Source organism: Cyprinodon variegatus, unplaced genomic scaffold, assembly GCF_000732505.1.
Source record: "Cyprinodon variegatus isolate N-32 unplaced genomic scaffold, C_variegatus-1.0 Scaffold42, whole genome shotgun sequence".
NCBI classification, from domain to species: Eukaryota; Metazoa; Chordata; class Actinopteri; order Cyprinodontiformes; family Cyprinodontidae; genus Cyprinodon; species Cyprinodon variegatus.
The window spans coordinates 1,657,357-1,673,065 of NW_015150495.1; the positions used below are offsets into that span (position 1 = coordinate 1,657,357).

Sequence of the window (15,709 nt, forward strand, 5' to 3'; positions counted from 1 at the left end):
CTTTTTTGATCTCCTGGGTGAGTCGTTAATGGACCCTCCCGGCAAACACTGTTCCATGTTTTATCCATCTGTTGATAATAGCTCTTATGGTGACTTTCTAGAGTCTTAAAGCCTTTATAAATAAAAGACACTGCTTTGTTTACTAAGATAATAATTTTGTTGAGCATTTGAAATGTTGCTTGGCATCAAATTAGAACACAAGTAATGTGTGAGGGGATAAATGTCTTTGGAGAAACATTTGCTTTAAAGGCTGTACCGTGTATCTGTCTACAGTGGGAACTGTTTTTAAAGCAGCAGTCAGTTTTTCATTGTCATTTTAATTAGTTTAACAAACTATGATTAAGCAGTTTTTTTTCCTATAGCCAAGGCCATGCTCATCAAAACATCAACTAATGCTCATACGTTTGGATGTTTGAGAGTTTCCTTTTAAAAGGCTGGTATCTGCTTAGAGCCTGAGCAACAGTTTGATTCTAAACTGTGCCAAAGCGCATCAAGAATTAGCCACGCCAAAAACTCCCACACACACAAACCTTCAACTTCAGCTATGAAGAAAAACTGTTGTGAAAGAACAGCCTCAGCTTTCACTTGCAAATAACTACAAACCTCAAAAGTGATCAGAGGTTTTATGCGCACAGTTTTAGAAAATGGAAAAACTGTAAGCTTGGTGAGTTGGTTAAACAAATTATGCCACACATTTTTCCAGACAGATAATGTCTATAAAGGTTATTGTTGAGGGACAGTTTGCTAAGGGACATATAACCATTTATATAACCATTACAGGTTAGCCTTTATGGACATATAAATAAAAGCTAGTTACTAGTGTTGCGCCAATGGCATTTTTCGGCCACGATACTGATACCGGGCTATGCAGTATTGACCATTATTATACTGATACCATCTGTTTGGAATTGATGTGTGTGTGTATATATGAAGAGCTGCATAGTACTTGTATGTGAAATAATCACCATCATGGCTTTGTCAAGCTGCTGCCTACCTTTGTGAAGCAGGAAAAAGACTAATACAAAGTGAATCCATTAGAACTTTTTATTGCCTACCTGGAATGGGTGACAATAGTTGAATAAATAAACTTTTGGCTCTCAAAATGGTAATGATGCCCTATTTGTTGGTACTCGTCAATACCGACAGGCTCGGACTGGTAATCTATGATACCGGGCATTTGTCTGGTGGGCCGGTCCTAACTTCACCATTTGAGGGCCGGCTCTCCTTAAATCATACCGGCCCCGACACTTACTCTCCGGCCGAAGCACCTACCTGTGACCGTGAATAACTCAAGGAGCTCAAGAAGTAATACAATGTTAACTACCTGAATGATGCAGGCAGTATATATAGCCTTTCCTTCTCATGCACATCCTTGTGACGGTTGACATATGGCGTGATTTTCTATTTCTTCAAAATGTAAAATCCTTACAACCAACTGAATTATAATAAAACTATAATGCTCTCTTTAAACCAAACTACAATGTTCTTCTTATATTTGGCAAATTTATGTTCTAATATTTGGCTAAATATGTTGTGTTGCATGATGGGGTTTTGCATCTAAAGGCTAACGTTTCCTGTCTTATTTGTATTGTTGCCAGGTTGGGATGTTTCCCAATCTGGCAGTTTAGGATGGCCGTCTATGGGTAAGAAATGTTTTTCTGGTATCGGTATTGGTGCAACACTAGCAGTTACCAAATGTTAACGAATACTGTCTAATAATAATGGGTTTCATTTTATTTTTTATCATTATAATGTCATAGTCATGATAAGAATGTTTTATATATTGACTAAATAATAAAACAGAATTAATGATGATTAAAAACTCCAGAAACTGGGCAGATTTTTTTTTTTTTTCATTTGCAGCATGGACACATTTAAAGTATATAACTAAATGTGGTTACTACAAGATGTTTAGTAATATAAATACCTCCTTATGTAAATGAAGAAGCGGAATTTAAATATATATGATCTTAGCTGTTGTCTTTAAAATGCATAAAGGTTTGGTTGCAAAAGGATTCCAAATTAAAAATAGATATGTTAGAGTAATTCACAGTCGAAAAGAATAAGGATTTCACCTCAAGAAGGGACCCTAAACATCTGGCTGCAAATACTGTACTGTATATGTTAGCAAAGTTGCATCTAAATGATCCTTAAGAAATTCAGAATCATTTCTAGAGATGCAATTCCAAGACAATGCTTATTGAACTGTATCTGCAATATATTTTAAACCCAAGTTTTAAGCTGTAATAGTGATGACTTTTCCTTTTTTTTAGGGATCTTTCATTAGGTTGCTTTGCAATTAAATCAAAACTGTAAGCAAACTAACACATAAACCAATGCAGTACAGTTAACTCTGAAACCATTTGTCAGATGATAAATCTTGGCCCAAACTGGGTCACCCGAGGAATGAAGTGATATCAAAAAAAGGGAGAGGGGCAATAATGCAAGAGGGTGAAAAAGTTGCATAGAAATCAAAATGTACTGCACATTTAGGTACTACTGTACGTGCTTTTCAATAACTTTCAATCTGTTCTATCCTTGGTCTCAGATGACCTCTTAATATAGATTCAGCATAATTCAAACACTAAAGACTACCTGAGTATTGTTGCTGACCAAGTTCATCTTTTTATGACCACTTTGATTCCCACCTTCTGATTGCTACTTGCAGTCTAAAGCCCCAATCACATTGCTTTTTATTCTCCGATCCATTTTTTTCCATGTCAGACTGACTGCAGTGCATATAGAGAGGCTCCTACTACCCGTAGGGTAGCAGATCATGATCTGTGCGTATTTTTTCCCCATTTCTGTCTCTGTGCCACTTGTTTCATTTATTCTTTTTATGCCTGAATCTGCCCAGTCTGTTATGTATGTGCTGTGCGACTCTAAACCTGACTGTTTTCCCTTGTGACTGACAGAATATATTTTTATTTCCACCAAAATCGGATGTGTTTTGTTTTGTGAGGGCACATCTTTTCCTGTCATACCCAGGAAATTGCTGCTGAATTGCTGCGTAGTCCAAATAAAATAGACTTGGGGTCTATCTAAGTCGGGGCTACACAAGTCCAGGTGCAGAAAATCGTGTCATTGATTTTCAATGAGTGTTAAACACCACAACCTTTTACAAAACGGTTTTTGGATGCAAAATCAGACTCGGTGTTAGCCTAATGCATCATATCACAAAGCTTAAATCACCTCAGACTGAAAAAGAGTTTTCTGTTTTAGATCCTAATCTTGTGAACTAAAATCACTTCTGAAGGCTAAAGTGCTAAAACAAAGTAACTGTAGAAAATAGCCAAAACAGCTAGTAAATGTTACTGTGTTGGATTTGTTGTAGGTGAATTTAATAAAGTAGATTGTAGAATCTGAGTGATTTAAATTAGTAACTAGAAGCAAAAAACACGGATCAGCATATCGTTGTAGACTGCTGTATCTCAGGACTCAAAGCATGTGCTCATTTGAAAAGCTCCATTAATATAAAGTATTGTGTCACATTAGTATGTGAAATCCACAGAAATAAACATTGCAAAGCAGTAAATAAAATGTTTTCTTATTCTGATTTATTTGTCCAGCATTAAAGTAGAAATACTAAGTCATACAGGGATAACCTAATGTCACTGAAGCAGAAATTGTGCAAAATTATCTGGCAAAAAATAACACAGCAGTAGGCAATAAAAAGTTCAATTTAAAGTAAGATTTAAAGTGAAAGTGTCTTTTTTCCAGGCACATTTTCAATCTTGTGATTGTTTTGAGAAAAAAAAAAATACATGCCACACAGTCCTACCTAAAAGTAGGAAACCACAGATACATTTTTGAAGGACCTGCCTTTATCCTCTTCTGTCTGCTATTGTTTCTGTTTAATATATTGGCACTTCCAACCTATACGTTCTTAAACAGTGGTTATCTGGTCCACTACTCTGGTGCTGTCATTCATTTCGACACATTCCACCTCCTGTCTCTGACCATCCCTTCCCAGCTGATCATCCCTGGTCTTGGAGGGGGGCAGAAAGGTAAGGAGAGTGGGCAGAAAGGCCAGCGTGTGCAGGGCCGAGCAGCCGGCTGTCAGAATGAGGCAGCGGAAAAGTGTGTGAGTGAGGTTTGAGCGCACAGAGCAGACAGGCACCAGGGCAGCGCTGTAGCACACAAGTGTCTGTAATGAAGGAATGCCGTGTCGTTCCAGGGCCAAACGAACCCAGCGAGTTCTGCTTTCACCACGACCTGAAGTGAAGCCACAGAGGAGGGGGCCACTACAGTCTGCCGAGTGCCCTAAAGCTGTGATTAGGCACAGCACAGATACACAGTCCATCTCCACGCCCCACAAAGTCATAAAGCCCAGAACTCCAAATTGGACAGAAAGAAGGGTAAGGCCGAGCCAGAGGGATACCAGTGGCTCCACAACGACCAGAGAAGACAGACCCAGCAGGAAGAGCACTGCCAGTAGTGAGTGTCTGAGGGGGGAGCTGACTGCTGTCGCATACCTGTCCAAGTAAACAAATGAGGGGTTGAATATCAGGAAGCGAACCCGGGATGTGAGAGACAAGCGGCGCAGTGTGTCCAGTAGCACTGACATCTCCTCACGCTTGTTCTCTGTTGTTTTGGCAACCAAGAAGATGCGAGAAGCTGCCACATCAGGCTCCTCCCCTTGGCCGCGATCTGCAAAAATGATGTCATCAGCGAAATGGGCGAATTGTGGCTCACGCAGAAAAGATTGGCGCAGTGTTTGTGTGAAGTTCTCACGAGGAAGGCTGGTGGACAGGTTGCGGTCTGATAGGTAGTTCAGGTATGCCTCAAGCCAGCTGATCCTCTGAAAGCCTTTGGCATACTCTAACAGGTCCCGCTGCACCGTGGTGTTCCAGTAGGGGGCACTTTCATAAATGTAGAATCCAATCACTGGTGAGTACGAGCTGAAGTACCGCTGCTGTGCTCGTGTGTACAGTACTGTTGCGGTATCCATGGCGACCAGTGAACTCGGGTCAGAACCCTGGGTCACCTGTTGGGATCAGAAATATATTAATTGGACAGTAAATAGAAATAATGTGTTATCTGATTGTGTTCATAGGAAAAAACAATAGGAGCTGGGAAATTGTTTTATATTTATTGACATTTCTGACAAATAAAAGCATTTTTGCATTTTAAACATTTTTGTTAGTTGATCTGTGTTATTATTCACCTAAAGTTATAATAGGGGTTGCATATGACATAACACGGGGAGCCAATTTGTTTTTTGTAGCATCTGAAAATATAATGGCTATGAGAAAAGGTACTCTCTGAAGCTTGCCTTTATCTTTATGTACTCAGTGCAATAATTAAAAGTTAGAAACAACAGCAACTTCACAAAACATGGCTGGACGGGCACTCCATCATGTCAGGAACTGTGACATATCAGACATTTTAAATAAATCTCTCTCTCTGTATGTGCCAAACCTCTGAAACTTGCAAAGACTACGTTTTTGTCGTGGGGTTTTAAATATTAGTAATATTATGAATAGAATCAGGATGGTTCTTAAGTTGAGTAGAATTCTATAATAGCTAGCTACAAACAAATGTTTGAAAGACAACTACAAGAAATGTTCTCCTTCTACCCTATCGGCCCGAGAGGGTTTTTTTTGTAAAGCCAGTGACCTCACTGTGGCTGTAGCCATCTATCACAACAGAAAAGATGTGACAAGGATGGTAAAAAAAAAAAGAGTCGTTGCCCAGGACAAAGTGTATCAAAAATCAGATAATTTTGCAGACATTTGAGGCAGAGTTATGACAGCAATTTTATAATAATGGTAGTCAATGCAGTGGAGGCATCAAACAACAGTCTGACTGGTCCTCATAGTGGTCGTTTTGAAGAAATCGGCAGCAGGGTATGTCAGTTTGTTATTGGGACACGTAATAAAGGCATGTCCATTACCAGAGCCATTATCAGCTGAAAGCTCTGGACATTGATAAGGAGTTGACCATACCCAGCATGGTGTTTAAATCCAGCATCAGCTGGTGCCGCAGCAGCCCTGCTTTATGCACCAGAGCTAGCCTGGCTCAGCACCTGTCATCAGACTTTGGAGTGAAGCTGCTGTCTATTCAGCGGTATGTGATTGGGTTGAGATAGAAACCCTCACACCCCTTGAGCAGATCAGCAACACCAACCAAACCCTTGTGTTTCTGACATGCCTACACCAGTGACTGTGCACAAAAAATCTGAGAATCTTATTTCTTATTGTGAAATCAACTGGAAACAAAAAAGTGTCTGGTCACTGTGATGCTGACATGTCTGGCAGATGGAACAATGTTGTCCCTCTTATGTGATTTTTCAAATGCAAAACAGTGCTGGAAGAGGTGATGCCAGTTGGCATTGTTGTTCATGCCCACGGAAAAGGGCTGGAGGGAGAGTGAACTTCTAGTAAACTAGCTTAAAGTGGTGTGGGGACGACGGCATGTAGCTCTAAAAAAACACAAGAAACATGCTCATCATGGATGCCTTTTGTGGACAACTGACAAATACTGTCAAAACTCAGCTGAGGAAGATGAATGGCAATTTAGTAATCATACCAGGAGGAATGACAAGCCAGTTACAGGTGTTGAATGTGGTGGTTAACAAGCCTTTAAAGGATAATCTGCTCTAAAGGTCCAACGTGTGGCTCCTGTCAGGTGACTACTCGCTCACACTGTCTCGAAAAATCCAAAAGCCAGCTGTACGCCAGCTTTGTTTATGAATCCCCCATGCATGGGATGAAGTACCATCAGTGGATTCAAAAAGTGCTGCATCTCAAATGTATTGGTTGGTAGTGAGGATAATGTTATGTGGAAAGAAACGGGACTGCATGGTGAAAGTGGGAGTGACAGTGAGCACCGAAAGGAAGATGATGTCTGTGAGTAAAAGCCTTATGTTGTTTTTTGAAACTTTATTTAAGTTCAGATTGCATTTGGGTATAAGTGTTGCAAGATTTCAATTAAATGTGTCATTACTTTGTGTTTATCTACTTTCCAATGTAATTTAACTGGACAAATATTTCAAGAGAACATATGAGTACAATGACTTTCTCAGCAGTTCAATAAAAATAGTTTCTTTAAATCAGATTTAATCAAATTTGCTTTGTCTTTTTCCTTTGTTCCGAAAAACTGGTAGGCCCTATTGGAAAGAAGGGATCATCTTATAATCAGGGTCCTCCTATATTCGGGTCAGTATGGCAGTTGGGAAAAAAACAGTTCCAACTACATTCCTGAAATATCAGGCACTTCACTGGCAATTAACAGAATGACAAAATGACACATCAAAACTCAAGGAAGAGTGTTGTGTTCTCCTCTATGGCAAAGGAAGTGATTCTGCTCGAGCAATTTATAAGACTCTACCTAGTTGTATAATTTTCCCTTTTTTGATTCTCAAAATCTAGTTTTTTCTACAAAAGGTGTTAACAAGTGCCAGGTTTGTAAAATGTTTCAACTACCATCCACATCAATTCAGTTGGGTGGCATTTGTGTCTCACCTGGAGAAAGCCCATCAGTCCAAAGGAGATGTAGACCAAATAGAGTAAAACTACAAAGGGTTTGACGTAAGTGTTAGTGATCCAGTCTCCATAACAGTGCCGTACACATCCCAGCAAAAAATGGGAGTCCAGAGGGTGAGGATCCAATATTGTTGTTGTATGAGTAGGGGGAGTTGAATGTGTTTGAATGGAGTTAGCTATGTGTCCATCCACAGCAGGGCTGTTTGCAATTTGTGTTTCCACATAGGTCAGGTTAGGATTTGGCACATGAATTGGACCAACTCTATGAGGTGGGTTGGTTGATTGTGTCTCTTCTTGGTAACGAGTGTACATCAAACACCGGTACCAAGCCGGCTTTGAGTCCAGCCTGTCTGGTTTAGGTACTCGCCGGCAGAAGCAGCCATGTCTGTACCTTGTCTCTAAGTAGCCTGTAAACACCAGACAGGAACTATAAAAGGACAACATGTAAATGTAGCTTATGGCAATTGCAAGGGCGGCAGTGCGGCAGAATAGCCGGACTGCCTCCATGTTGGTGAGTGGCGAGGCAGCCAGCCCTAAAGTCATCAAGTGGATCATGGTGGAGCCTGAGAAACGAAGCATGACGTCTTCAAAGACGCTTGCAACCCGCTCTTTCACATGCTGCTCCTCCCGAGTTCGCCTCCACGATGACAACATCTCAAAGGAACCGAAAAGACCATGACCTGTTGATGAGAGAGACAGGAATGAAAATTTACAAACCATTTATCAAAAGATAGAAAATCAAACGTAGGGCAGTGTACTACTGGGTAATCGTTAAAAACATTCCTATGCACAAACAAAAACATAATGACAAACTTAGAAAGGAATACATTTTAAATTGGATCTTAAAATGTTGTGTTTAAAAAGAGATTTATCAGGAGGACAGAGTTTGTTACCAAAGAATTCCCAAAACTATTTCAATTGCAAAAGAAAAAAGTGGGTGCAACTACCTGCACCAATTTAATATTCTCTTTCACAGACCTTCATAAAGCCAAAGACTTTCTGATGTATATCACATTATAGAATTACAAGAAATTCTGATTCCATGGAAACAAATATGTAAAAATATAAAACAAAAACCTAAAGTAAATAGACCGTTTATCAATACATGTTATCCTCATTACTGTACCAAGAACTTTTCAAAAACTTCAATTAAAACCATATTAATTAAAACTTAAAACAAACAGAATCACAGCTTGCCATTTCCGTTCAGGTTTTACTTTGGTTAAATAATAATATTTTAACTATTCGTATATTTTCACCTCGAAGTAAAATAATAAAACAAAAAAATTACCGTTTTTAAATGGGATAAAACAAGTTGTACATAATAAAATGGTTAAATCAAAATCATCTAGTAATGAAAACCATCTCTTTATGTTAATAAATCAGAATATGTGAAATTAAAACTATTACATGCAGTTTGATATTTTCATGATCCATTCATAAATTCAGTTTTCCCCAGTATCACTTGAACGCATGCACATAAATATTTACAATATGTATGTGAAACAGATGGCTTCTATTGCCTTTTTTATGCTGTGGTTGCTATGGCATCCGTGAGTCATCTGTGACACATGGACACCCTTCTTCCTGCAGAGAGTTCATCGTGGCAAAACACTTAACACCTTAGCAGAGCAACATTGTACTGACACTTTAACATGGTGGCAAAGGAGAAATGGACGAAAAGGAACTGTAAAATATTGCTGTCAGATTCATAGATAGGTGTCAAATCCAAGTGAGACCAAGAGCACAAGAGAATAAGAACAGAGTGTAGCAAAAAAGATGATTTTAGCAGATTCAAGTGGACACAAAAAACCCACAGACACCATCTCAACAGAGGGCTTTTGGCAATTAAAACATATATTTCAGAGATTTCCTGATGCAATATGAGCACACATTAAACGTACTTTTATAACTCTATTGTACTGTGGCATATCAGAAAAGACTTGATTAAAAGATACAGAGAGCAATAACCAAAAATCCATGTATTAAACAGACTTAAATCTGAGGCTACCAGATTTTAACTCAGTTTTCCTGAAAAACTTTTGATGCGAGCCAGTATTACTGACAATATGTATTTGGAGAACTAATGTTTTAGGGTATCTGGAGGCCCATCCTCTTACGCACATTCCCAGTCGGATGCAAATCTATGACCAAGCCATCGTTCTTCTGGGTCACTGATGTCTGTTGTTTTGTATGAGCTATATGTTTGGCGGTTTGAATAATGATGCGTGTGCTTGTGTAACCTGAGTTAGAGATTTAGATGATTGGAAGCTGAAAAACACAGCCTTCTTTTATTATTTACGGTTACTAGGGCATTTCCTTGTGCATTTGTGTCCACTGTTCGGCACGCAAGTATTCCACAGATTGGTTGACTAAAATAAATAGATAAATAAAGAGGCCTGTTTATTTTGAGAGTGGCTGTTCAGTCCAAACAAGAAAAACAGAGCAATAATCAGTAATAATAATCTGTATCCTATAAGTCGCATGTACTGTATGGGACCATTTTGGCTTCCCTGTCAAATACAACGAGGTTGAAGGAATGGTAAATGGCATCTACTTATATAGCACTTTTTCAAGTCAGGTGACTAGACCAAAGGGCTTTAAACTTCCCCCCATTCACGTACACACTCACACACAAGCTACATTGTAGCCACAGCTGCCCTGGGGACCACTGTCAGTACCGAGGCTGCTGTAAACACTGGCGCCACCAGCCACTCTGACCACCATCAATAGACAAAGCAGGTAAAGTGTCTTGCGTAAGGACACAACGGCACCAAAAGCCCAAGCCGGGCTTGAATTGCCAACCCTTCGATTTTGGGGCAAACTCCTAATTCTAATAACATTGTCACCCTAAGGGAAGGGTCCAATTTAAGGATTGAGAGTGGGAAAATGTTTTGCAAGGCACCCATTTTGAAGTGACATCATCTATATCGGTATGCGCCACAGGATCCAAGACAAGTGCTCCTCAACGACCACTTATCACCACAGCATTTAAACAGTATTTAAACAGTCACTTAAGGCTAAAGCTACAACAAACGCTATCAGAGTTTTTATAGCTACAGACATGAGCTCCGTCATGCAAAACAAGGGCTTTAAACATATTCTAAATGTAACCATCCCAGTGCCATAATGGCAAGGCACTATCTGGCTGTGCCAGGTATTTTAGTCCCATCACGAGAGTGTTCTCCATAGCAGGGGACATAGTGACTGCAAAGAGTCCATGCTTTCAGACAGTGTAGACGTCCTTATTGTTTTGGAAAAAAAATTGGAATTATAGTCTCAGAGCTGATTTCTTTTTATAGCTTCATTCTAGGCTATTCTTGAATTTGATTTTCATATTTTAGAAAAGAAGATATCAAATACATTGCATTTTTAGTTTTTAATTCAGTGCCATTGTTTAAAGTGAGAAGGTGCCATAATACTATATATTATATTTTTTGTACTATGACTTTTTAAAGGGTTTTGAAGAAAGTTTTATGCTTTATATTTCACTTTAACTAATTTTATTTTTTTATATAAGATCTGGATTAGCTTGCTGAGTATTTTGTTTTTTTAAATAAGCAAAATGTTTTTATATTTCTTCCACAAAATAAATGAAGAGCAAAGTTATAGTTGTCTTTTCTTTTCTTCTGCTGATCCAAAAAATGATCTGTGACTCAAAACAGTGATGCAATCTGAACCGAGAGTTTTGTGTTCGTTGCACCACTGTTACCAGTCTTAACATCGGATCCTAGGGTTGAAAACTATTCATTCATGTGCAAGGGTATTGCACTATTAAAAACAGAACATTTAATAAATGACAACAAGATTTCAGTCATTTGTAAATATATTAAAGGAGTTTTTTGCAACATATTGTTACTCCCATATAATTTACCTCTACTTTAAAAAATCCAGCATGCTCATTATCACTTGTGTAAATCAGACCATGGATTTACTTGGCAATTATTAGTCTTCTAGACAGACATTGGCTACTATTCCTACAGAGCACGCAACTGTGGCAGCAGGTAGATGTGCTGTATTGCTAACACCTCTCTTTAAACAGCAAAAAAAAAACATTAGGGACTCTGTTTAACCCTGGTTATAAATTACCCCCTCTTTCATGCCCTCCTGCAAAAGCATTTTACATAAAAAGAAAAAGAAAACTGTGTTATATGGAAGCTTTAAGTTGCAACTTTTCTGGCTACATGCAGGAGCTAGATAAACTGCTAATACCAACATCTTCATACTGATGCTTTTCTCAGTTCCTACTTTATTTTGCAACTTTAAACCAACTTTTGTCTAGCCCTAATATTTAACCATAGTTTATGAATTTGGGTCTCATTTTAAAAGCTTCAAATTGTGTATGAACATTTTACATAATTTGGTTCCTGTGTCTGTTTGACACATATGACTCAAATTAAGACAAATAAAAGACACATTCTAATATAAATTACATTTTTTCTCCTAAAGTAGATATTTACTGCATTTATAAAATCATATTTTTATACTGCAGACTATAAGCAGAATAGTCATAGACCATTTATGGCCTTACACAATTGTTGTTATTTAAATCAGCTTATTCCTTTTTCTGTCATCCTCTGAAAAGTGCTGTTGTTTAAAAGATGTTTTTGTGCTTTTGAAAAGAACAATGGAAGCAACAGGGTTGCAGCTAGTTTCTTTTTCATGACTGCTCATTTGCATTTCTTTCTCTTCTTTCCTCTGACTTTTATAACTGAATTAACTGCTAAGACAAGCTTTATCTAAGCCTGCATTCGCATGGCTAAATATTTTATAAAGCATTTCAAAGAAACCTAATGTTTTTGTTATGAATTGTTCCTGTTCGCTCTTCACATACTGTAAAGACTTACTTTAGAATTCAATCACTTCTTTTGTATTCTGTTCAATCACCCTCTTTGTAATGTTGGAGAGACTATATAAAAAAAATAATTTATGCATCTAATTTTAGGTCTAATCCCAATCAGAATCAACTTTGTTTACTAGGTTGGGGCATACAAACAAGGAATTTTACTTTGGTTCTAATACAAAATGCATTCAAAAAATTATTTCTATTATTATTATTATTTTTTTTTTTGTAAATATGTATGTATTGAGTGTTTACAGCACGGGAAGACAGGTATAATTTAACACAAATATGTATGTTTTTTTTTTGTAAAAGTCAAACAGAAAGAGTAGAGTGCTGCAAATTAATTTAAGTGCTCCAGCCTGCACAGAAAAAGTTGATTTAAGAGTTCAAACTCCAACGCTTAGGAGCTTGTAAGAAGAGTAAAGTGTATTTCATCTAAAATAAATACAATAATTGGTTAGGTAGTGTGGCAATTACATTAATGAAGAAGGGCACACAAACAGGAGGAGGATTTGATAAGGAAGGGTTAAAAAAAAGGGCAAATATTTCTGCTGACGGTGATTACTGAATGGAAATCAGGTGAGTGATTACAAACCCACTGCAATTTCAAGGCAATTAAGAGCCAGAGGCAGTTAGAGAAAATGGGAATGATTTGCTAAGTTCAAGGCAACATGGGCTTGAACTAAGATGATTACTGGGACCTCAATTGCAGAAATGTGGAATAAAGAACTACACAATAAAGTTAAACTCTAAATCAAGATTCAGTTACATTAAATCTTAGAAATGTTTTACTAATCCTAAAGAGTAAATCAAACGCTGTTATATGACATATTCTCCAGGTTTCCTTAAAGCAACATGGGTCTTTTGTTATTTGGGGTCATTATTAAATTTAAAGAGGCTTGTGACTGAAAACACTACGTTGTTGTGGGAAATTAGTGAGATAAAAAGAATGGTCAGGGTTGTCCATAATGCTTTTCATTTTAAGAAGGATCATTCTTTGCAGAATCTTCTCCAAATGTTTTAGAAGGGTCCAAAGGAGCAGCTTGTTAAACTTTTAAGCCATTGGGTATGATCGTGGAGAAATAATTGCACCCTATTCAGAAAATTATAGAAAATGTCACGCTGCAAATATTGAAGAACCAAAGCTTATTTAAGGCCAGGCATACACTGTACAATATTTTCAATCATTGTACTCAGCTACAGCTCAAACTGTGACGAAACTGCAGGGTTTAAATATTCACAGCTCATGATGTAGTTTCTTACACTGTATAGCCTGACCCTCTGATGCTATATAACTGTTGAAACTACGTCCAAAAACCACAAATCAGACTCAGTGCCAAGAGATGGCGCTGGTCGACTCATCAATTTGGAATACGAAGAAGAACTCTCTTGTTTGCAGATGCGCAGTGTGCAAGGTTCTGCTATCAGCTCTGCACGATTGTAGCTCTGCTTCAACAGCAGGATTTGCTCACGAAGACCTCACGACGGCCGATTGCATTTCAAACATGTTTGATTTTGTCCTGCCCTTACGATTCCTGATGAGGAGGTGGTCATGAGTAGGGATGGGGATCGTTAATATTTATTGATATCGATACCTTTATCAATACTCCTTATCGATCCGAGTCTTTATCGATACCACTATCGATACTTTTCTGTTATTTCGCGGAAAGACGATGCGACAATATGGCTCTGTTCGAAAACCTAGGACGCATCCTTAGAAGACTGGATTCGAAGGCCGATTACGTCATAGCGTGGCGCCGAGGTCTGGTCGGATTCCAAGAGTCCTCGTTATGCGGCCTTAAAATGCATCCTTCTTTTTGCCCGATTTGAAGGACGGGTCCGATGTATCCTCGGTATTCTTGGATATCCCAGGATTCATTGCGAGACCAAGCAAGCTGTGATCAGAGGAAAGGTTACTTGGCGCCGAACAGTGGTGAAAATTGGAAGTTCAGTTTAATATAATACAACTCTGTGAATAGTTCCGTCTGAAATGAATGAAAATAGTTGTTTTAATGGTTATTGAGTCAGATATGTGGCGGTATAATGTTTGATTTATCTAAAGGTTTTTATCTGTTACTGTGTAAATGGGTTTGGCTGTAATTTAAGGACAGATTCTAATATATATATATTTATCTTTTTATTGCTATTTTGCACAATATGCTTAACTTCGTATTTTTTGTTGTTGAATATTAGAGATTTTGCAGATATATTTTAATAAATATATTGTTTAGATTTACTTATATTTTTCTACCCCTTTTATAGAATAGAATAGAAAATCCCTTTATTTTCCCACAATGGGAAAATTTACAGCAGCAGAAAGATTATTGAAAATGGTCACACAAATGAGGACCTTAGAAAAATGTATAAGAATAACATAATAGGGAAGAGTTAAAATATAAACAATAAAATACTGTAAAGTGTTTTAACAATATAAAACTGGGGAATAAATAACCAATATGCAGCTATGGACATTTTTACAGTAATGGATATTTGAAAATAGCAGCAACATCAGAGATGTGCAGAATGACAGCAGCATGTTATTTAACTGACTAAGGTTTCTATCATTACATTTGATTTTATTTGTTCCTGCTCCCGGTGGTTGGAACCTTTATTCCACTCTGGATTCTTGTGAGTGTAGTCTTTGTTCACTTCACAATAAAAAAGAAATAAATAAACAGTTTTGAAAACTTCTGTATTCATTCTTTTCCTGCTTTGTGTGTCAACGTTCACGGTTGCTAAGCAACAGAGCATACGGCGGTAAAACCCGCTGAAGGGTGGACCTGTTCGAATTTACAGCCAAAACTCTTCCGGTCTCCTTATTTTCAAGGACTTCGAAGGATCCAGTCTAAGTAGACCGCGTCCTTGGAGGACCCGTCCTAGGTTTTCGAACAGAGCCTATGTTTTTAACACACAGAAAGGAAGTGGGGAAAAAAATTATTTGAAGAAATGTCCTATATTTTGAAGAAATGTCTTCTTTTGATTTAAAAAAATATATAAATTTTCACAATTGTTGGTTAATGTATTGTCTACTGTCACTTTTCATCATGTTTTTAATGATTAGGAAAATATTTAGCAAATAAATAATTGTATTTTAAATTAAATGTAATTTTTAATAAATGTTGGCATCAGTAGTTTAATTATATATTCTAAAATAATTAGAGCAATATACAATTGTATTACTCGTGTTTCTCGCCAAAATCTCAATTTCCCTTTTCTTTCGTTTTACTGAGCCAATCTGAACACATCATCACGCAGCACGTCTGAAACTTTATTTACTTTTCAAGCTAACTAGCCTGTATGCTGCCGATTACAACACGGATTTCACAATTACTTTTTTTAACTGACCGAACAAGCTACAAAGTCTGTGAGCGCGCCTACC

At 37.7% G+C, this 15,709-nt stretch overlaps 1 protein-coding gene across 2 annotated transcripts in view; it reads right to left on the bottom strand.

Annotated features, from left to right (window-relative positions):
- Nucleotides 1–3,571: 3,571 nt before the first annotated feature.
- The window catches only part of ptchd1 (patched domain containing 1), a 28,300-nt gene continuing 16,162 nt past the window's right edge, over nucleotides 3,572–15,709 (bottom strand). The window contains exons 3-5 of one of the 2 annotated variants that reach the window (XM_015370150.1): nucleotides 7,467–8,167; nucleotides 4,735–4,987; nucleotides 3,572–4,650 (exon numbers count right to left, since the gene is read on the bottom strand). In XM_015370150.1, coding sequence (XP_015225636.1) covers nucleotides 3,887–4,650; nucleotides 4,735–4,987; nucleotides 7,467–8,167 — 1,718 coding nt within the window. In that variant the 3' untranslated portion in view covers nucleotides 3,572–3,886. Of the gene's footprint in view, nucleotides 4,988–7,466; nucleotides 8,168–15,709 lie in introns of both variants that reach the window. The other variant, XM_015370149.1, reaches the window with a different exon arrangement.